This window comes from Asparagus officinalis, chromosome 9 (genome assembly GCF_001876935.1).
Source record: "Asparagus officinalis chromosome 9, Aspof.V1, whole genome shotgun sequence".
NCBI lineage: Eukaryota > Viridiplantae > Streptophyta > Magnoliopsida > Asparagales > Asparagaceae > Asparagus > Asparagus officinalis.
In genome coordinates this window covers 249,710-272,804 of record NC_033802.1, presented here as the reverse complement: position 1 = coordinate 272,804, position 23,095 = coordinate 249,710, and the positions used below count along the sequence as shown (strand labels likewise).

At 34.7% G+C, this 23,095-nt stretch overlaps 3 protein-coding genes across 3 annotated transcripts; 1 reads left to right on the top strand and 2 right to left on the bottom strand.

Moving 5' to 3' along the window:
- On the bottom strand, positions 7,069-8,366 carry LOC109824175 (putative nuclease HARBI1). The gene has a single exon (XM_020390708.1). It carries the CDS (start codon positions 8,280-8,282, stop codon positions 7,224-7,226), a length of 1,059 nt encoding a protein of 352 aa, XP_020246297.1. The 5' UTR covers positions 8,283-8,366; the 3' UTR covers positions 7,069-7,223.
- On the top strand, positions 9,163-10,135 carry LOC109824091 (glutathione S-transferase T3-like). The gene is made up of 2 exons (XM_020390613.1): positions 9,163-9,450; positions 9,530-10,135. The coding sequence occupies exons 1-2, from the start codon at positions 9,163-9,165 to the stop codon at positions 10,133-10,135; spliced, it is 894 nt and encodes a 297-aa protein (XP_020246202.1).
- LOC109823811 (DEAD-box ATP-dependent RNA helicase 57) lies at positions 12,471-21,930 on the bottom strand. The gene is made up of 13 exons (XM_020390197.1): positions 21,715-21,930; positions 20,599-20,703; positions 20,414-20,519; positions 20,204-20,328; positions 20,019-20,110; positions 17,105-17,201; positions 16,902-16,982; positions 16,592-16,824; positions 14,416-14,610; positions 14,234-14,324; positions 13,621-13,743; positions 13,377-13,527; positions 12,471-13,001 (listed from the first exon to the last, which is right to left on the bottom strand). The coding sequence occupies exons 2-13, from the start codon at positions 20,677-20,679 to the stop codon at positions 12,793-12,795; spliced, it is 1,584 nt and encodes a 527-aa protein (XP_020245786.1). The 5' UTR covers positions 20,680-20,703; positions 21,715-21,930; the 3' UTR covers positions 12,471-12,792.

The following is a 23,095-nucleotide window of genomic DNA, read 5'->3' as shown; positions in this document are numbered from 1 at the left end:
AGCCGCTATTCTCACGTGGTCCGCCTCAATATCGCGGTTTGAACTGGCAAAAAAAAATCACCGATCACCTCCTTCAAAAATTCACGGCCGTCACATCCTTCAAAATCAAGCGCTACCATGCGAAGGAGACGGAGGCGACCGTGCTGAATTTTTTGAAGGAGGTGATCGTGATTTTTTCCATGTTCTGAACGCGATATTGAGGGACACAGTGAAGAATAAGGCCTTTTTTTGGAATTTGTTTTTCCTTTTTGGGGAATTCTTATTTGAATCCAATGGCTTTAGATTATTTTGTGGTTTTTGAATTTATGGCTCAGATCGCGCAATGCCTGTGCGCTGCACTAGGGAGTCACCTAGATTATATATATATATATATATATATATATAATATATATATATATATAGAGAGAGAGAGAGAGAGAGAGAGAGAGAGAGATTAATGGGTATCCTTGTCATAGGAGGGGATTTCCTCCTTGACGCCTAGGTGGCACAATCCACACCATCCTCATAAGGTAGGAGAAGAGATGTGGAGTTGGTGGGATTTGTGTCTACTTTATGAGGATGGTGAGGATTGTGCCACATAGGCGACAAGGAGGAAAATCCTCTCCTATGACAAGGATACCCATTAATCTCATATATATTATTATATATATATATATACTATATATATTATATATATATTATATAATATATATATATATATATATATATATTTTAAATACTTTTTAATCAGATCTTTAATATATTCAATAATTTAAAAAAGTTAAATAGTTCGTTTAATATTTTATATTATTTAATCATTTGGAGCTTTAATATGTTTGTTAAAGGCTATTTTACACATAGTCCAAGAATCCATCCAAAGTTTAAAAATCCTTCCAAAAACTCTCGAACTCTAATCAAAATATTCTAGTCCAAATCTAAATCTTAGGGCCTGTTTGGTTCAATAGAGGGTAGGAATAGGATTAGGAATCCTATTTTATTTATGGATTCCAACCTAATCCATAAAAAATTTATAGACAAGTTTTAGTTTTATGGAATCCTATTTTTTTTTGTATTCTATGTTTGTTTCACCCAAAGGATTAGGAATAGGATTAGGAATCAGAATAAAAAAGAGGAGAGGTGTCAGAAATTCCACCCAATTCCTAGCAAATGAACTGGATTTGGATTTCCTGAAATATACACTGTTTGAGCCACTTTATAGATTAGCAATTCTATAAATTTTTTTTGAACCAAACTCAGGATTAGGATTCATTTGGAATCCATTAATTACGAAAACGCCATTGTCAGGTCCAAATACCATTCCTATTCCATAAAATTGGTGAAACAAACAGGCCCTTAGAGTATAGGATTCTTGGAAAACAATCAATGTCTTATCAAACAAAGCCGAATGAGTAACAGCCCCTTAATAAAGTAAATATATTACTAAGGTATATTTAAGCTAACTAGTGGCAAGGATAATAAACTGCAGTGGTGCTCACTAACAATTTTAGGCCCCGTTTGGCAAAGGGTTAAGAAAGAGGGGTTAAATAAAAGGATTAATGTACTTAACTCGTTCGATAATCTGAAGGACTAAATTATTAACCCGTTAAATAAGTTTTATTTTATCCCTTGTGATCAGTTATAGTGTTTGGGAATAACAATGATTTTGACTATTTTTTTTTATAATTAGAAGGGTTAACTCTTAATCCTTCTAAAAAGGAGTATTAGTAAACCCCTCATTTTGAGAGGTTAACTCATTTTAATCCCTCTAGAGGGGTTAGCTTAACCCTTTTATATTTTTTATGTTTGACAAATTATAGAGGGTTAATTCACTTTAACACTTGTATAGATTTTTTTTTTGTTTGATGGAAAGATGATCTTCTATGAATTGAACAACCTAATAGCATTTCGAGACTTAGGACTAGCTCCAAAATGCCAAAGATTTAAGGGAATAATATCATAAAAACATTTTTTTAAATAAGGAACAATTTATATATGTTAGGTTCTTAGTCCCACCAAAATGAAATTTCTGGACTCCGCTGCCGTAAAAGATTCGAACTTAGGTTTTTGTTTGGAAACTCTGATTTGGGCTTTAGATTTGAAATTCAGTGGAAGTTTGGAGATTATGAATCTTGTTTGTTGCTTCTTTAGTGATATTACATCATTGAAAAAGACTAGAAGGTCCAAATCATGTTGCCTCCACTTTCAAATCATATTCTCTTGATGAAAAATGTCGTATGCTAGTGGTATGAATTTGATAATTTCACTGTTGTATTATCTCCATTACTCTACTGCAACTTTATTTATTTCTTATTGATGTAGAACATAATGCAGATATATTTATAGAGAAATGAGACTGTCAAAAATCCAAATGCGGGCCCAACCAACAAAAATAATTTGCAACAAAGAACGGGTCATATATCTCAAACCGTACGTCGGAATTGGACGAATAATATATGTAAATCGCTTATTTTTCCGAGACGGAGTCAATCAAACCCATCGTTGTTCAGTTTGCCACCGTCTGTTTTATGAAATTTTCTCCAGATTGAATGATATTAGAGTTTTTATCAGTTTTTACTATTTTAGGTAATGTTTTAGGAGTCTATTTTGGTTAGGAAGCAAATCCGTTTGATTAGGAAACAAATCCGGTTTGATTCCAAATTTGACCGATTTACTTCTCTAATCCTAGAGAGTCTTTTAAGGAGAGTTCTGTTATTTTTATTTTTGGCAAAGTTTGAGTCATAGTAGGTGATATGGTAATTCACCATCTAAAAACAAAGAACTCGAGAAACTATCTTCATAGGCCCAAAAGAGCTATGGCCCAACCCAGCTTAGTTGCCCAAAGCCCAGCCAAGAACGAATTTACTGACCCGCTGAGCGACGAGTCATCTTTACCGATATGAAGTGCGTTATCAGTCGACGCCTCATAATCAAGACGACTCCTCAAGCCCCCCCCCGCCTCATAATCAAGATGACTCCTCAAATATTCGGCTCAATCATCTACTCGGCTGTCTCTTCGGCCAGAAGCTCACTCGACTATCTGGTCGGTAAATTATAGGGACGACTTGAAAACCAACCCGTTTCTACCAAGGGGATAAGATCTAACTAAGCTCTCTTCAGATATACATCAAACTACATCATTAATCGATCCCATCAAGATCTCAACTCTGACAAGTCTCAGACATAAACAACTCACTCTGGTCACAAGTCACTTCCCAGATATCACTAAAATATCCTCCTCTGTACTCGAATGACTTCCCTTCCAGTCGCCAGTCGACATCTGTAAAGCAAAGAATAACTAAACAACCAGCCTATCTTCAGCCATGCCTCATCTGTCAAAATCCGGGATATATCGGAAATATCATCTCCTGTGCTCGAATGACTTCCCCTCCAGTCGCCAGCCGGCATCTGTAAAGCGGAGGATGACTCAGCAGCATGTCTACTCGGACTATTAAAGGGAGGAAGGAAGGTAAGGTAAAGTGGGATCTTCTTCTTATTCTTCTAATCTTAACTCTACGAAGAGGTTGGACCTTGGTTGAATTCAGGAGGATCATTTTTCTCTCTCTGGATCAACTTTTTTTATTAATAACTCACAAAGAGTACCCCTTGATAAGGACCTCAATGGTCCCGGGGCTCTCCCTCAAACCCCACTCAAGCTCACCAGCTGACTTGACCGTCGGAGATATCACGGGAGAAACTGGCCCCACCCTCTTACGAGTTCGTTCTTCTTATTTGTGCAAAAGAATTAGGAATTCCAGTCCAAGGACTGAACATAAAGTCGGAGGAGAAGTCGGCCCCATCTCTCATCCTCTCACCCTTTGTCATCAGCGGACAGCTCTCATCGACTGTGTGATTTCGGACATCAACAGTAGGGTTCTTGTTTATTTTCTATTTAAGTAGAATATCGTAAGACCTAGAGACATAATCTTTTTTATCATTAAAATCACTTTTTAATATTTTCTTCATGGATTCGAAGTTCTTCGTGAATTCAGAGATCGTTCTTTGTGGATTCAGAGAACAACCCTTAGTGGATTCCAAGGTTTATCACTTTTGCGCCGCATCACTTATTTGTGTATAAGTTGTTAATGGAGTAATTAAAGAATGTGACACTGGAATGTCGAGATACTCTAGTATCTTTAATTGTTAAGCAAATCCAAGTACATGTAAATAGTAAAGCATATCCAAACTATTGATTTGAAATCTAAGATTTCAAGTTCTTTCATTTGATATAAGTACCCAAACAAGTGATTTGTAAAATCCATGGATTTCAATTCTTTGAAATTCTTTGATTTCAAATGTACGCTTCAAATTCAAATCTCTTTTCACAAACGCACCCTTAGTTGATTCGATATATCATGTTACACATTCTCTCCGCTACAGCAAAGCCTCGGAATTAAGGATGATAATCTTACACCATTTTTAGGATATAATTTTACACTCTGAACACATTCCTACGGCTCATCCCCTTTGTTTTGTGGACTGGGAGGCTGGGAGCGCTACTCTCGTGCGTGCTGTGCTGATCACACGACACAGTCCTCTATAACTTTACTTTCAATAAATATTCTCTCTGCCATGATGCAGGCCCATGAGCGCATTCCAACCACTTGTGTTTTTGGGATGTGGGCAGGCAAGCATCTCCGCTGTATAGATATATCTCATTCGAGCTTTGTTATATGGACCCAAAATATAGAACCAATAGGAGAACATATGAGTTGTCCTCCAAAATACTCATTCTCAACTCTTATAGCATTTCTACCTCATTTTCTTTCTGAGCATTGCTAGTTGGAACAAAAAAAAGAAAAAAGAAAAAAAACAGATTAAGGGGACTAGTGGCGTGGCGTGATGAGCTGGGCACAATTAATGCTAACTTTAATAAGAGAATAGGGGTATTACGGTCTCTAAACTCATTTTTGTCTCTTCTAATCTCAACCGAAAAATCGCTCATAAAATTCGCCGACGCCGCTTCCATCTCCTTCCCCTTGTGTTCCATGCAGAAACCCCTTTTATCATTGTTGTAAAGCACTGCTCCTCTCATGGCATGCAAGAATTTTAATTGCAAAGATAACTTTTATTTTCTTGCGATTGAAATTGAATAAAGATTATTGGGATAGCAATCTTAGAAAATCCCAAAATTTTCAACATGAATGGCCTTGATTTCCCGAATGAATCTGTACGTAGATGAATAGATCAATTGGATTGAATCATCAATTTTCCTCTCCAGTGTTGAAATATTCTCAAACTAAAAGGCTCAAAAATGCATAAAACCTTAATACTCAATGATAATAACTCAGTAGTGTTGTTTTACTCAAAAGCTACAGTATATGAGCTTGATTTAGAGGTGTCTGGAGAGAAAGAGAAGAAAGTAAAGGACAAGTTCATGAGACGATGGCATCTTGCTTTTTCCTTTTTTTAATTCCGCAAAACCCCTTGCTTTTCCTTCTTCAACTAACCGGCTTGGAAATTATACGACACAAACTTTTTTCCACGTCATCTGTCCAATTGAGTGTCCCATATTTTGGGTCCAAAAAGAATTATTCATTAAAGTTTTACCGTCCCCCATTTTTCATTAATTATTAAGTATTAACAGTCTCATTAATTATTAAGTATTTTGAAAAAGCTTTCGGAATAAACCACTCAAACATTCCGAAACACAATAACATAAACCGTCAAAATCATAGGAAAAACATCATGAACTATATTTAATTTCTATAGACGGTGTTAACGTGGGATAAGAGCTTTAAACAACCCCGACCCCGAGTAATATTTACCAACCCCTGCCGTGGAAAACTTCTAAAAAAAACATAGGGCAACATTGTCGAAAACATGTCATATGCAAAGCAGCACGTGAAAGTTTAGAATAACATCTAGGGTACAATTATAATACACAAGGCGTGCTACTAAGTAAGTGACACGTACCTATAAAAATACATGTTTAATCTTTTATATCAGTGATTTACCATTCATTTTGATTTATGCATTTAAAACTTCATAGAGATTAAAAAAATTATATAGATTAAATATTTTTACTTTATACTTCAAATGGCCTAGAAATGAATGGTGTATAACTCTCTAAAGTGTTATTTATTTTGAGTTGCTTGAATAATAGAATAGAAATTTTCAAACCACATGATATCTAACTCACATCCATTTGATTATATGTATATAATAATGAACGGTTTAGGTTTTACATATGTGTGTAACTAACTTAGTTACACCATGTATGTATTGTAACTCTACCCTTTTAAAAAAAGTATAATAATCATTATAGTTAAAGACGGATTTGGATCCTCTCCACTACAAAAAAATAGTGGAGAGACCACTGCTTTTAATCTTAATCGTTGATTATTTAGTAGGTGGTTATGATACAATCTAAATCTAACACTTACTATACCCCCCGTGTATTGCACTCATTCCTAATTTGCACTAAAAAAATCACAACCATTAACTAGATAATCAATGGTCGTGATTATGTAGTGGTCCCTCCACTGTTTTTTTGTAGTGGAGAGGATCCGAATCCGTTAAAGACAGTTAAATTTGTTACCTTACTCACCATAAACAAATAGGGTTTCTTAATAGGAAATTTCATGATCCTGCATTTTGCACTCTAATTACTAATTAGGATAGGAAATCACAAAACTTTCTTTTCAAATACGATGACTAATGTACCTCAAAATTCTCAGGCGTTGCAGGTGCAAGTGCAGAAGCTACTGGGCCCTCGCTTCTCCACTTTTGGGACAACACCTGGAGACTGATAGGTTAGTGGGCAATTTAATAGGTTAGCGATGGATATAAGTTGGTGTGATTAAGGGCATCTCCAACCCTTTGCCTCAAAATGGTGCAAATTTTGCACCAAAATGGTACAAAAGTCACATCTAACAGTAATTCATCTACAACCCATTGCACCATTTTTTGCACCAAAAAGGAATATTCTCAGTATCTTTCTTTTTATCTACTTTTATATGATTATTTTTTATTCCCTATATTTTTAACTATTTCAACAATTAACCCCACATATCAAATTTTATTTTTTCACATATTTTCCAAACAAAATGATTTATTATTTAAAAATTAAACTAATAAAACAATAAAATATTATTTTATTAATTAAAATAACTTGATTGCTAAAATATTATATTTTTATTATTGATATTGCCAAAATATTACATTCAAGAACACAACAGGAAATAAAATACAAGGAAATAATTAAACATTAACAACAATGTAAAAATTACAAATTTAGTATGCACTTAACTATCTGAATTAGTGTATTCCTCCCATAGATGATCTATCAATGCATTACGAAGCGCAATATGGGCATCTTTATCCTTGATTTTTCCGTAACGTGCAATAAATTGAGTAAATCTTGTAGTTTCATCTGCTACCATATCAACTTCTGGTGTTGGTGCTTCCCTCACTTCTTGAATTGGTGCATAAAGATCACGTTCATCCTCGATTATCATATTGTGCATAATAATGCATGCAGTCATTATGTCATGTAATACATGTTTTTTCCAAAAACGTGCTGATCCTGCCACGATTGCAAATCGTGATTGGAGAACTCCGAACGCACGTTCTACATCTTTTCTACATGCTTCCTGTTTCATGGCAAAATATTTTTTCTTCCTACCTTGTGGCTGTTGGATTGTTTGTACAATAGTAGCCCATTTCGGATATATACCATCAGCTAAATAATAACCCATATTATACTCTTTTCCTTGAATAACATAGTGAGCGGGAGGAGCAATACCTTGAGCTAGGTTAGAGAAAAGATTAGATGACTCCAGCACATTGATATCATTATTGGTGCCTGGCATACCAAAATATGCGTGCCATATCCAAAGATCATAATCTGCCACAGCTTCGAGGATAATAGTTGGTGACCCACTACGTCCTGTGTATTGCCCAGACCATGCTGTTGGACAATTTTTCCATTTCCAATGCATACAATCAAGACTTCCTAACATTCCTGGAAAACCACGTTTTTTTCCAATATAGAGTAGCCTAGCAATATCGTTAGCGTTAGGTGTTCGTAGATACCGCTCTGCGAATATTTCCACCATAGCACGACAAAATTTTGTCATACTTTCAATTGCTGTTGACTCACCTATTTTAACGTATTCGTCCGTAGCATCAGCTGGTAGACCGTATGCCAACATGCGAAAAACAGCTGTTACTTTCTGTAACGGTGATAATCCCATTCTACCAAGTCCATCACTTCGTTGTTGGAAGTAATAGTCATGATCTTTCACTGCATCAACAATACGAAGGAACAAACTTCTTGACATCCGATATCGACGACGAAACATATCTTCTCCAAAACGTGGATTATCGGCAAAGTAATCTATGACCAAATTCTGATGCGCATTTTCTCGATCGCGGTTGATCACTGCATGACCAGGAACCGACAACGTTGGATAATGTGTAAAGCTGACCTGATTTCAAATTTTGATTCCCACCGACAACGTTGGATAATGTGTAAAGCTGACCTGATTTCAAATTTTGATTCCCACCGACAACGTTGGATAATGTGTAAAGCTGACCTGATTTCAAATTTTGATTCCCACCGACAACGTTGGATAATGTGTAAAGCTGACCTGATTTCAAATTTTGATTCCCACCGACAACGTTGGATAATGTGTAAAGCTGACCTGATTTCAAATTTTGATTCCCACCGACAACGTTGGATAATGTGTAAAGCTGACCTGATTTCAAATTTTGATTCCCACCGACAACGTTGGATAATGTGTAAAGCTGACCTGATTTCAAATTTTGATTCCCACCGACAACGTTGGATAATGTGTAAAGCTGACCTGATTTCAAATTTTGATTCCCACCGACAACGTTGGATAATGTGTAAAGCTGACCTGATTTCAAATTTTGATTCCCACCGACAACGTTGGATAATGTGTAAAGCTGACCTGATTTCAAAAATTGATTCCCACCGACAACGTTGGATAATGTGTAAAGCTGATCAGTTTGTACAAAATGATTCAATTTCAAATGTTGACCACCGACAAATTCAAACCAACCGCAAATTCAAATTCAAATTCAAATTCAAATTCAAACAAAAAAAACAAATTTGGATTGGCTATAAATAACATTCACGGTTTCTACTTCAAGCCACCCAATTCGAAGTATTTCTTCAAAGTATTTCTGATCTCCAAACCAACCGCTTTTTACAAAAAAATGTCTGTTCGATCAACTGGGTACACGGTTACTGAAGATGTGCTCCTTTGTCAAGTATTCTTGGATATTTCTCAAGACCCTATTATCGGTAGAAACCAGTCTCGAGATGCATTTTGGTCTCGTGTGGAGGACAAATACAATGAACTTCGAGATCAGCATTTTGAGATGCGTACGAGCCGATCAATTCGTTCTCGAATGGAAATCATAAGTAATGAAGTAAGGAAATTGAATGCGTGCTTGAGACAAGTAGAGAATCTGAATCCAAGTGGTGCTTCAGATGAAGATATTGTAAGTATTCTATTAATTATCGTCTGAATTTTATTATTATTGTTGAAATACATAACTTGATGTTCACTATAATTTGCAGTTAGTTCGAGCAAAGATGTTATTTATGCAAGAACCAAAGTACAAAAAAGGTTTCAAATTTGATCATGTCTGGAATATGGTTAAAAATTTTGAAAAATTCAAAGATGATGTCCCCACAGCAAGACAAGTTGGTCGAAGACAATCCCAAAGTGTGAACTTCGACTCGTCACAATCAGATAATCCCACTCCGGAATCTCCTATATCAACATCTCCTGGACTATCATCATTTACTCCATCTGAACGACCTATTGGGGTAAAAAAAGCTAAATTGAAAAGGAAAAATGATGATCATGAGTCAAGTGTAGTGGACTCCATCGAGACCTCCAGCAACCGACTTATAGACAGGTTAGACAAGGCGAGCTTGGACAGGCAAGAAGCATTTGATATCGAACGAGAAAAGATAGCCATGAAAAAAGATAGAGATGAATGGAAAATTATAATGAAAGATTTGAATTCCATTGCTGATCCAAACGTGCGTGAGTACGTTCGAGCTCAACAGATTAAAATAATACAAAAAAGAAATCAACAAGAACAAGGGTCTGCTTCTAATTTTGGCAATTATTTCAATGATATTGGACACTCTGGCCCCGATCTATCAGATTATTGAGAGTTGCTTGTCCATCTCAGGAAATGTTCCATGTTTAGTTTGTATTTTATGTTTTATTTTAATGAAGTTTTATATTATGCGTGTTAGTTTTTATATGTTATGTATTTCAGATATGTAATTTATATTTGAATTATGTATTAGGATTGCTCTTTATATTTCATGGGACTTTACTTAATATCTAGATTTTAATATTATAATTAATAATAATGTCTTTTAAATTTTAGCATTATTTTTAATTTTAAAAAATAATTTATTTTGTCCAAATTATACAATTGGGGTAAAATTATAAAATTTAAATATTATTGGAGTTGTTTTATACATTTAATAAAACAATTAGGGTCAAATTGTAAATACATAAAAGTATAAGGTAAAATAAAAAAAAGAAAAATAAAAAAATAAAAACAAACAGTAATGGGGTGATGAACAGTGCGACGCCAAATATGGCGTCGCGCTGTTCATCACCGCTAAAATGCAGAGGGATTTGGCGTCTGGTTGGAGCTCGTCATCAGCGGCATTTCCCCTTTTTGCGGCAAAATAACGCCCGATTGGAGATGGTCTAAGAGGTACTACAAAATGGGATCATGGGAGTATAAATTAGTGGCGAAATCAATAAGTGTTTTTGAGGAATCTAAAAAGATTCTATTACATAACGTCGAATCTATTACAGAGCATCAAGACGAATTTAATTATAAATATAGTCTAGACTATCCTAGGCATCTGAGAATGTGGTACATTAGTAGATTACTAATGAAGATTTTATGATAGAATTGAAGGATAATAAAAAGTGCAGATCATGGAGAAAATGCGAAGGTCATGAATGTAAGTCAAATAGTACCAATGAGCTGGAAAATGAGCAGGTTAATTTAATTTGTTCAAAAATTATAAATACTTATTAAAGCATATACATATTGCATACATGTGAAATTTCAGGGTGGTTTTTGTAATTCTAAACTTTTTGAGGGTGTTTTTTTGCATTTTTAAAACTTTGAGGGTGTTTTTTTATAAATCTTATATCTATAGGGGACTAGTGGAAATTTTTAGCTTTCATGTGTCATTTGCAAGTTCAGAAAAATTTGAGATTGTTTTGTAATTTTGAACTCTTGAGGATTTTTTTTTTGAAATTTTTGTTAAGGGTGTTTTTTACAAATTATAAATTTTTAGGGGGTTGTTGGTAATTTTTTGATTTTATGTGTCATTTGCAGGTTTTAAAATTAAAGGGTGGTTTCTGCAATTCTAAACTCTTGAGGATGTTTTTCACAATTTCTAAAACTATTTGGGTGTTATTTGTAAATTTTAAATTTATAGGGGACTACTGAAATTTTTTAGATTTCATGTGTCATTTGTAAGTTTAGAAAATTCTGAGATTGTTTTGTAATTTTAATCTTGGGGGTGTTTTTTACAAGTTTCCAGACTTTGAGTGTTTTTTTACAAATTATAAATTTACAGGAGGCTACTGATAATTTTTAGATTTCATGTACCTTAGTTAGGTTTTCAAATTTCAAGACTGTTTTTATAATTCTAAACCCATGAGGGTGTTTTTTGTATTTTTTAAAACTTTAAAAAATATTTTTTGTAAATTTTAAATTTATATGGGGTTATTAAAAAATTTTAAATTTCATGTATGATTTGTAAGGTTAAAAAAATAGATTCTTAAATTTTTTTATATATTAAATGGATTATTGGGTCACCCATCAACCACCCATTTAATAAATGGGTGGGTGAGACCGTGAGAAGTGACCCAACCCATTTAGCAAATATTAAATGGGTCATAAACAGACAAATATGCACAAATATCATTTATGACCCACCCAAAACCCACCCATTTAACAACCCTACACAATACTAAAAATACTAGGTGAGCAGATTTTCTTTACACAAATGCCTCCCTTCTAGTAGTGGAAAGGGAGCACGAAACAAAGATGAAAACACTAGTAATTCTACCAATATCTTCCCTCAGCGAAAACACTAGTAATTCTACCAATATCTTCCCTCAGCAACTCAAAATCTTTTTAACTATACGGTTATTTAAAAAAATTTAGCTTTCTTCTCTTCCCAGTTGAGTTCTCATCTCCCCATCAATACTCGTGCGATAACCATAAACATTTCATGCAGAAACAAACTCCAAGTTCTTGAATGATCTCTGAAGGCTGAAGGTCTAATTGTTTCTTGTTAGGGTATAAAAGTATAATCATTAATCTTCATCACAATTGTAGAATTTTGGTGCAGTAAAAGAGACTTTAAGCCGTTATCAAAACAAACAAGATTCAAATTACATCAATCGTGTATTCAAATAAAAATTTAAAATTAAAAAAAAAACCATGCAAAGGCTACTATAGGTATGAAATGTCCATTGCTTTCATAGAACTTCATATTACTAAAATGCTCAATTTTTGTGCAAATTTCTACAAGCAGAACAGTTTTTTGACAAATTAAATATGGAAGAACAACCTTAGACGTATAACTTTAAACCTTTTAAGCCTCTCTTCTCTCAAACATAAACATGCACCTGCCATTGCCAGGAGATGAAAACGTCAGCCTCTCCAGTCATTGGAATAGGAATTACGCCTAACAAGAACTTAATCAACAGATGAAATCATCAGAACCAGTCAGATACTTCCCACAGAAATCTTCCCTCATTTCAATGGCATGTTCCCTTTTTACTCTGGATTGTCTTCTGGTAAGGTTGATATTGCATCCCTCTGAGGTCGGTGTCTTTTGCGCCTGAGCTTGGGCAATGCTAGAATCCAAGAAGGAACGTCACACCCTGAAGCTGCCATTATATTGGCTACGTTTCGTAGGAATGGCTTGTCTTCTTCCGTGTATAATGTTATAGCCTCCCCGCTTCTCCCAGCTCTTCCAGATCGACCTAAGGGAAGAAAAATTGATAGTTTAGTTGCCATTTGCCCAGAAATCGAGTAATCAGAGTATGAAGGCAATATCAAGAAGTTCACAAATTGTTTCCTCGTGTTGTCTTCTTCATGAAATTTAAGCTAGCTAATAAACTATGACTAGCCATCTCACAGACAACTGCGTGCGCTTGAAAGCATGGGAATAATTATATTTGCACAAAATTTTCTTAAATAAAAAAATAACAGCACATTTATTGTTTTGGATCAAATTACTTGAATTTTATTTGAAGAATGTGTCTCATTTGGAGCTGTTCATGGAATGATATTACTTTCAGAGATACTTGCTAATTACCATAAGAATGATTTAGTAAGCAAGGTTGGGCGTGACTTACCAATTCGGTGAATATACGCTGCAGCTGACTCAGGAAAGTCATAATTAATCACGCAGTTGACACCCTTAAAATCCATTCCTCGAGCAATGACATCAGTTGCTATTAAAACCCATGTCCTGCCCGCTCTGAAGTTATCAACTGCATTTTCTCTCTGGGAAGAAAAAAGAAGGAAAATATAATAACTAAGCTAGAATAAGCATACTGTACGTAGTTTTTTATGTGCAAAAATGCATATAGGTGTTACCTGCTCTTGAGTAAGATCAGCATGAATCACATCAGCCTTTATGTTGTCAAATGACAATTCCTTGTACAGCTCCTTTGCCCTTTCTTTGCTTTGGACAAACAGCAATATAGGAGGATTCAGAGACTGCATGTTAACATAACATGAGAATCAGCAAGTAAGCACTCAAGTTAAAAATCAACAAGAAACTTGGAAGTTATTAACACTAAGAATAGAAAGAACGAATAGAATAAGCATCTCAAAGTACGTTTTTCTTTCCAGCAACGAAAACTGGTATTATGACGTGCATATTTTGCATAAGCAAAGTTTGGTACCCACAAATGCACTAGCAGTTCAAGTTCACTATTGAAATAAAGTTACTAACCAGAATTGGCTAACCGCCATGTCCGCTATGTTTACAAACAAAATAACAGACAGCATAGTAGAGGTATTTATGCAGACTACTCTGCATATGCAGTAAAGAAGCAAAGGCAGCATGACTAGGAACTAAAAGCAAATAATAAGTGGTTTCTGTGTTACTTTAGTCAAATTTGACCATAGTTTACCGACTTTCATTTAACACATCTAAAAGCTTTATATGTCTTGTAAAGGAAATAGCGATAAACTGGCTAAATACCTCTGCAAAACTTTGTCTTAAAGCAATCAGCTTTCCCTTTTCACTTCCAGCAAAAATCAGTTTTTGTTTAATCAATTCTGATGCAGAGTTCCTACAGACTCAAGCAATAAATCTCATGAACTAGAGAATTTTTTTAGAAACCAAATGAGATAAGACTGCATATAGACTGTATTTATACTCACTTTCTACCCACAATCACCCGAACAGCATCATGCATAATTGAGCGTGCAAGCTCTTCAACGGAATCAGGTAACGTTGCACTGAATAAAGAACGTATTATGGAAGGATTTGAGCAAGCTTTGACCACAGAATCTATTTGTTTCACAAAGCCAAGCTCGAATAGCTTATCAGATTCATCCAAAACAAGGAAATCCACCCTGCAAAGAATAATAATACAAGATAAAATTACACTACATATATGAAACATAAAATCACCATTTTTGGACGTTGTGCTTTATCCCACCAAATATTTCAGAGAATAATTCTATTTTCCCTACAAACATCCTATAATTACGTTCAAAGAACTTGATTCAAAACTTGAACATCTCAAAACATAGAGAGGGATGCTTCTGCAAAATGAGATACTAGCTCAGCAATTTGAGTCTTACTTATGCTGCTGAATTTACCAAGCTTTTACACTTCACCTCGTAAAGTTTCTTTATCATCTTTTCCACTAAGCAATTTCAAAAACTGACGAACTCTCAGACAAGTTTTCACATTTTTGGTTGACTCCAAATAGTTGCATGACGATAGGTTTTTGTTCCTCTAGCGTTGGAGTTTGGTCAAGCAAACCAATGAAATGACATCTCATTACAAGACCCATAACAAAATAAGGGGAATGAAAAGGGAAAGAAACATAGATAAATGTTTAAATCTTTAAGTACGAGAGATGAAATCCTGTGGTGCATGTTGCTGACTGATACTGCATTACTTGATGAGATGACATAAATTTTAAAGTAGAAAGCAGTGAAATTTTAGAGACTGAATGATTTAGATTTAGAAAGGATGACAAATTAAATATAATACTAGAACCTCAAAGAAAAACAAATGAGGGTGTAGTGCATGTTAAGGGTCAGAAATACTGAGTGGTAATTTCAGTATTTAGTATCGACCTTTCATGAGACAGGGGAGGAGGATGAGCACAAACCAAACCCAGGTGGTTGAAATGATGAATGTGTCCCTGAACATTATGTCATCATTGAAAACCAACAAACGAAGGCAAAAAACTTTTAAGTGCTCCATAATGATTCATGGATCAGAATGTTCAGATCTAGAAACACATTCAAAAGATGAGCAACGATAAAGAATGTAGAGATGGATGAGTGGTAATATGCTAAAAGTTGAGACCATGAAATGAGTGCATCAGAAAGAAATTGAGACATCTTCAGTCAACAATAAAACATAGTTCATTGGGCGGTTCAGATGGAAAAAGAAAAGATTAAGTATACAAAATAGAATAGTCGAACAAATGATATGCACACCGACAGTCATGATGTTTTCCGGTTAAGACTGATAGGATGGTATTGAGTGTGCCAATGACTAGGTGCAAACATGGATAGTTCTTTAAGAGAGGAATAAGCTTTAATGGAGAATAAGAAAAGGAATAGTGGAATACATGTCCAACCATGAATATTGGGATAAAGGCAGCTGTTGTAATCATGATACTCTGCATTCACAATCAAGTCTACATATTGATCTTGAAAAGTGAAGCATAACAAGGATATGGAGTAATTTTGCAAGATGAGAATAGCTGTTGCATACCTCATAACCAAACATTACAGACTTCGTCACCACATCTTTTATCATATGAAATAACGCTGTTACAGTCTGATCCTAGGAATCCATATACGCTAATATCTATTAGTTGATAAACGTTCAATATATGTTTCAGATAATTAAAAATGGTGACCAGAGAGATAATATGATGTCATTTTCTGAATCGTTTTACAATCAAGCTACACCTTTAAAAACAATGCAAAGAGTAACTCCCAATTGACTATTTGTCAGTTATCTTTTTGTCCGAGTTGTTCAAGATTCCATTTTCATGCAGTGACAAAACTGTGACAGAAAAACATCTACCTGACCGCATACCCTCCTTAATAATTTTTTTTCTTTGATTTATAGACAATTGACTTATCATGTATGATTAATATCACCTCTGTGCTTCCCCTTCCCAACACTACATTCATTTCATAGCCAATATGAACAGGTATCAAACTTTTCTTATGTTTCTGTTTAAGTAATAGATATGTGAAACGGAAATAGAAGAAACCAAAAAAAAAATCCATACAATAGCCATTATGTTCTGAGAATTAAGAATGAAAAATCTCATCAAATATGCAGAAAACATAGACACACCTTCTCAGATCAATCTTCTTTTTCTGTATAGCAAATTCCAGACGAAGAGGAGTAGTCACAAGAACGTCACAAGGTATTTTTGCAAAATCACCAGACCTAGAAAGCTCCTTAGTCATTAATTTAGTGTAGAATTTTCTTCCTTTTGTCAGTTTCTTGCACTCTCTAGTAGTTTGTGCAGCTAATTCTCTGGTAGGACAAAGAATTACAGCTTTGATTCCATCCGTGGATCCTGGCTAGTCAGTTAAAAGAAATCATGAAATAAATTGAAACAAGATACATGGAAAAAATGTACTGCACTTGCAAATGATACCTTAATTTTCATAAGTATGGGACAAAGGAAGGCCAGCGTCTTGCCAGACCCAGTTGGGGCACAAGCAAAGCACTCCCGTCCCTGAAGCATTTAGACAAGAAATAGTTTGATATAGATGTAAATGCCAGCTATTAAGATAAATGTAGAAGTAAGCTATTAAGAATAGTAAATTATGTAGGTGAGCAAAGGTTGCAGGTGCTTACTGAAAGGAGTACAGGAATAGCCTGCCTTTGAATAGGTGTAGGTTCTTTAAACCCAAGCTCTGCTAAATTACGTAATAAGTATGATTTACAACCATACCTACAGTAAAAGTTAAAGGAGGAAAACAATGAGAATGCTACTCCATTGATAAAAGGAATAAGGAAAAGAATATACTGCATTACCACCGAAAAAATGAAAGGGAAGACACTACTGAGAAAGACGACTAACATATAACTGTTTATCGATGTGTTACCCAATAACTGGTGGAGAATCATTTTTTTACATTGTATAACATCGAGAGGTGACATTAGTAAAGAGAACACACTTCAATCAGATCTGAGCAATGGAAGCTGTAGCTTGATGAATTATAGAGGATAAAGAAAACTAACTAAAATCCACTCTGAAAATTTTCAGTATCTGTTTCTTTGCAACTATGTACCATACTTCCTCTCTCATGCACGTGCTAGTTAAGTGACTAGTTTTGGGTTTAATAAAATATGAAAAATTAACAATCCTACAACATATACGTTTTACAAATACCATTGCCATCTCTAACTCCATGTTTATCTATCATCTGGGAGTAATCTTTAAAATTGATTTCACATATAATACACAATTCCATGTTGTCCCATTCCAGATGTAATTTCCTTTCTTTCACTTTTAATTGCATCATTATCGTTTGATGGTTTGACAACTAGCAACACAACAATCGGTACTTTGATTTACCGACCCTTTGATTCATAACCATTCTCAATGGGAGTCTACTGAATCACAAAAATCTACTGAGCCTACCTTAGTGTTAAAGAGTCAAACTGTCTTAACGAATACACGTTTATCTTAAATTTAGATTCGGTTAGGGTTACAAGTTTAGATCTACCTTTATCTTTATTTAGAAGTTTTAAGTTTGTTTAGAACTTTTTTTTATTTTTTTATTTAGCGGAGTAGATAGCACTCAACAAAATTGAATAAAAGAGTAGAAATCATTAGCCGACCCCAAAAAGGTTGAACTTTGTTGTTATCGTCGTCTTTGTATTAGAATTTGAATGCCACTAGAAATATGGTTCTTTTGATTTAGGCCTCTATGCATAGTCTTTACTAAATACATATGATTAATTTTAACAGAAACGAAGATATTTTCTACGAATCAAATTGATTGCAAATTATCATGTTATTGTCAGCAGTGTTTTAAATATCGGCCGCCATGTCGGACATGGCGGGCGATATTGCGGATTCGGAGCCTAGCCGCCACGAAATTGTTGAATTTAATGCGTATGGCGTTTTTGAGGTCATGTCGGGGACATGTCGGAAAATAGCGGATATATCGGGCGACATTTCGGCCATCAAATATCGGCCAAAATTCAGAAATATCGGTTTCACATTGACATGTTGAAATCATATGATTTGCAATATCTTTCACCTTCTATTTATGTAAAGTTTCACATTGTTTCCCATCCACTACCCATATGGGTGCTTGTTGTAGGTTTTAATTACTTGTTATTGCATGTGTTTTCTTTATAATGGAAGGCTATAAGAACACATGAATTTATTTGTATTAGGTGCACATATACTTCGGTTTTACTAGTTTCTTGTTTGGAGAAATGACAGATATATAATAAAAATCCTGCAATTGTTAGTCGATGCAGTTAAGTAGTTTAGAATAGCAATTACGAGTTTAATTTTCAATTTCAGTAGAATTTTCTTTTTGTTCCTACTAGTATAATGCACGCGCTTTGTATGTGAACATTTTTTTTGTAATCTTTTTCTTTGAGTGTAAAATTATGAAGTGACTTTTATAATAACATAAATTCTTAAATTGAACAATTAATAAATCTTTACATTAATAAATAAAGTTGTGTATAAAGAATTGTATTAGTAATTTTTATATTCTGGATAATTATTATACTTTAATAAGAATTGTCTAAACATATGCAGTTAAGTTGTTCTAGCGTCTATTTGGTTTTCTATGCAAAAGCAAAAACTTGGTGGTTGCTTGTGAAAATAAAGACCTTCTCATATGTACTTTGCAAAAGCAAAAACTTGGTGGTTGCTTGTGAAAATAAAGACCTTCTCATATGTACTTTTTCATATGTTTAGACAATATAATTATCAAGTATGTGAAGATTCCATTTATGATATTATATCAACCTATCCGATATGGCAATCCGATATTTTTTTCATGTCCCCCGATATATCCCCGATTTCCGCTATCCGACATGAATTTTGGCCGAGCGACATGAACCCGACATCCGATATTTAAAACCTTGATTGTCAGCCTAATTTGAGAATTGTGTTTCTGGTTGTCCTTGTTTTCCCCTTTGGTTCTTATATTCTTTTTCAGTTTTGTTTCTTTAAAGAAGCTAGCAATCATTTCGCACCATCACGGATTGATCATCTATTGATTCAATCACTTCAATGATTTCATGATTGGTCATCACGGATTTATATACTAAAAATCCTCCTTTTTCTCTACATATTTTTCTTGTACTTTGGTGCATTAGGTTGCGCCTTCTGCTATCCTCTAATATCCCTCTTTGTATGTTAGTTTTGATGGCTAAGACATGTCAGGTCCCACAGTGCACACCCTACCATCCTGTGGGACATCTACCTAGCACGTAAGGAAGTAGGGCAGTGAGTATAGCTCCTCCCAAGTCCATTTTAGAGTTACTTTGCAAAAAAGAACTATTTCTATGTAATGAAAAATAATTCGCTGATGTAAATCATATGTAATGTGAATTTATGATCAACTAGATTAAAGTATGATAACTTATCAACTTTAGTGCTAATTTTGCAGGCTCTTTAGTTTATTCAAATTATAATTGAATTTTTAATAAAACTAACACAAAGTATATTTTGAGGCCTTTTCTGAATCTGTCCAGTAACAAGAACATTATAACATACCATCAATAACAATCATACCTTGAGCTTAATTCTGCAAAACCTTGAAGCGGGGATGGAACATTACAACCTGAAATGTGAAGCCCATACTTCTTTCGAAGAATTGCAGCTTGCTGAAACAAAACAGTTTTTTTTCCATTGTAATAAAAGCAAATTTTAACCCAAAGCAGAATAGAAGATTGGAAAGGAAAATAGAAAATTAAAACCTCAATCTGCTTCTCTACTTCCTTCTTCAGCTGAGAAGAATCATCTTCTAATTCCCTGGATTTCTGAACCTTTTCCTTCACCGTCTCTGAGCTCTTAAACACACTGAAGGCCTCCACAATCTCAGCTATCACAATTCCCCAAAAAAAAAAAATAAATAAATACTATGTAAAAATCAAAACTTTTTGCACAGCTATAAGTGCGGAGTTTACCAACGCCATGCTCTTTCCGCTTCCGCTTCTTCTCCTTCTTGGTTACTGCCGGTGACTCAATCGCCTCAAATTCCTCTAATTTCAGCTCCTTCTCTGTATCTTTTGGCTGAAATTTTTACAAAAGGGTGAGATTTAAAGATTTCGAAGGAAAAAGTGAATTTTGGAGAAAGAGAGGAGATTGTTACCTTGAATCGAGCGATGTCATTGGCGAACCTCTTCTTATCGAATCGGAGGCCGGAGAATAGAATTGAAGATGTCTTCTCCATCGCCAGTGAAGATCAAGATAAACCCTAGAAATTTAAGTAGAAATTTGGCGTGAGGTTTTAAAGACCAGGAAACAATTTAGGACTAGGGATTAAGCAAAGGTGGAAACAATTCGTAAAACCATTTGTGAAATGTGGGCTTCCCCAAGTAATTGGGTCGTGGCTGTGTTAATCAAACCCACTGAGTGACTTGGTCTTAGATTTTCTCATGTGTAGGTAGGGGTGGAATCGAACAGAAATTGAACGAATAGTGCAAGGTTCAAATTCGAGTTCGGCTTTGTACGGTGCTATTAGTGTTTGTATTCGAATTCAATTCGATTAGTAATACAAATTCGAATTCGCTTCGTTTATTTATATTGATGTTCGAAAAAATTCGCGAATATTCGATTAGCATTATTCTGCAACTTTGATTTCGAATTATTCGTCAAATATTCGATATGCATTCGCTAATAATTCAAAAATCATAAAAAAATAAATATAATCAGTAAACAAAATGTAATTTTATATTCTACCAATCAAAATACAATAAAGCAGTGTAATATATTTTTTATACAAGCAGAACAATTACTAAGATTGTCAAAGTTTTTGGACTTTGATATCTCAGTCACCCTGCAGTTTATTTATAATGGAGGTAACACTGAGCACCCAAAACATAATCGAATCAACGCATTGCATATTTTATAACTGAATCATCCCAAAAGCACAACATAGTACTACCATCTATAATTTATCAAACAATACATGGATGAAACTAATGAAGCGAAAAATTGCTGAAAGAAAGCTGACCCATCTATAATTTATCAAACAATACATGGATGAAACTAATGAAGCGAAAAATTGCTGAAAGAAAGCTGACAGAGATCGAGGTCAAAAGAAAAGCCGATTGTGAAACTAATGAAGCGAAAAATTGCTGAAAGAAAGCTGACAGAGATCGAGGTCAAAAGAAAAGCCGATTGTAAAAAATAAGTTGTTAAACTAAATGAATATGGAAATGCAGACTCAAAAAGTACACAGATTAATTGCAAAAGGGGTTTCTACCTTTCCAGTGAGAAAAAGCAGAGAATCACGGCACGAAATCTCCAAGATCTACAGAGATCGAGGGAAGTGGGCGTCGTCGCGTGGAGGGACGAGGGCGTGGTCGGAGAGGGAGGAGCGCGTCGTCGCGGGGAGGGAGGACAGCGTTGTGGAAGGAGAAGGGCGTCGGAGAGAGAGGAGCGCAGGTCCTCGGAGAGGGAAGAGAGAGTCGTCGAGGAGGGCGTCGTCGCGGGGAGGGCGGACGGCGTCGCCGGGGAGGAAGGAAACCCTAGCTGAGAGAGAGAAATAGATATTTGGTTGGAGGCGGAAAGTGGAAACTCAGTCATGGTGAAAACCCTAGACCCCTTTAACATGTCTATTTATTTATACCTGGGGTAGAAGTTGTAATAAAAATTTTGATAGATAATATTCATAACAAGTATAATTAATAGGCGGAAAGTGGAGACTCAATGATGGTATTTATATATGGTGTAGAAGTTATAACAAAAATTTTAATAGGTAATATTTGCAACAAGTTTAATTAATAGGATTAACATACAAAAAGTTATCAGTTAAATCGAATATACCTTTAGTTGAATTCTATTAGTTTATAAGCCGAATACTGAAAAATATTTATTTGGTTTTAAATGAACTGTAGGATCGAATATGAACGAATATCCGGACGGATATTAACCCAATTGTTTATTAAATATTTGGTTCGTTTCCACCCCTACNTTCATCTTCCTTTTTTTGTTCTTTATTTACCCATTTATTTCTTTTTGACTTCGAAGAACATCAAATCTTGTTAAATGCCTCGTTAAATAAGGTGCACTACCATTTGCATGGTTTTTTCATTTACAAATTCAATCATGTGCATACATTTATTCATTTTCCAAATGGAAAATGTAATTACAAAAAAAAAACATTTGGAACTATTTGTTTGAGAGAAAATAAAATTACAGAAGTAAAAGCTACCGTTGCTACGCTTCCAATGCTCTACTAACATCATTGCGAATAGAATTTTGAATAAGGTCAAATTTTGCTAAGCTAAAAATTGTACAAAATACTTGATTACAATAAATATTGCGGCTTCTCAATAATGAAGCAAGAAAGAAGACCAATGATAAATAAATAAATAAATAACATTTTCAATTTCAATTTTTTCAACATTTGCCTCAATGTATTCCAACCAAACACGAGTTTTTATTGAAAAAAATATGTTGCACGGTAATATTGCAAATAACTATATTTAAAGTAAACTTTCATTGAATAAGTATTGCATACAAGCAAGGTGCATGTTTAGATTTTGGGTTTGTTTTGTAGTGGACTTCGAAGTAATATTTCAACATCTAGGTTGGGGTTAGGGTTAGGGTTGGGGTTGGGGTTAGGGTTGGGGTTGGGGTTG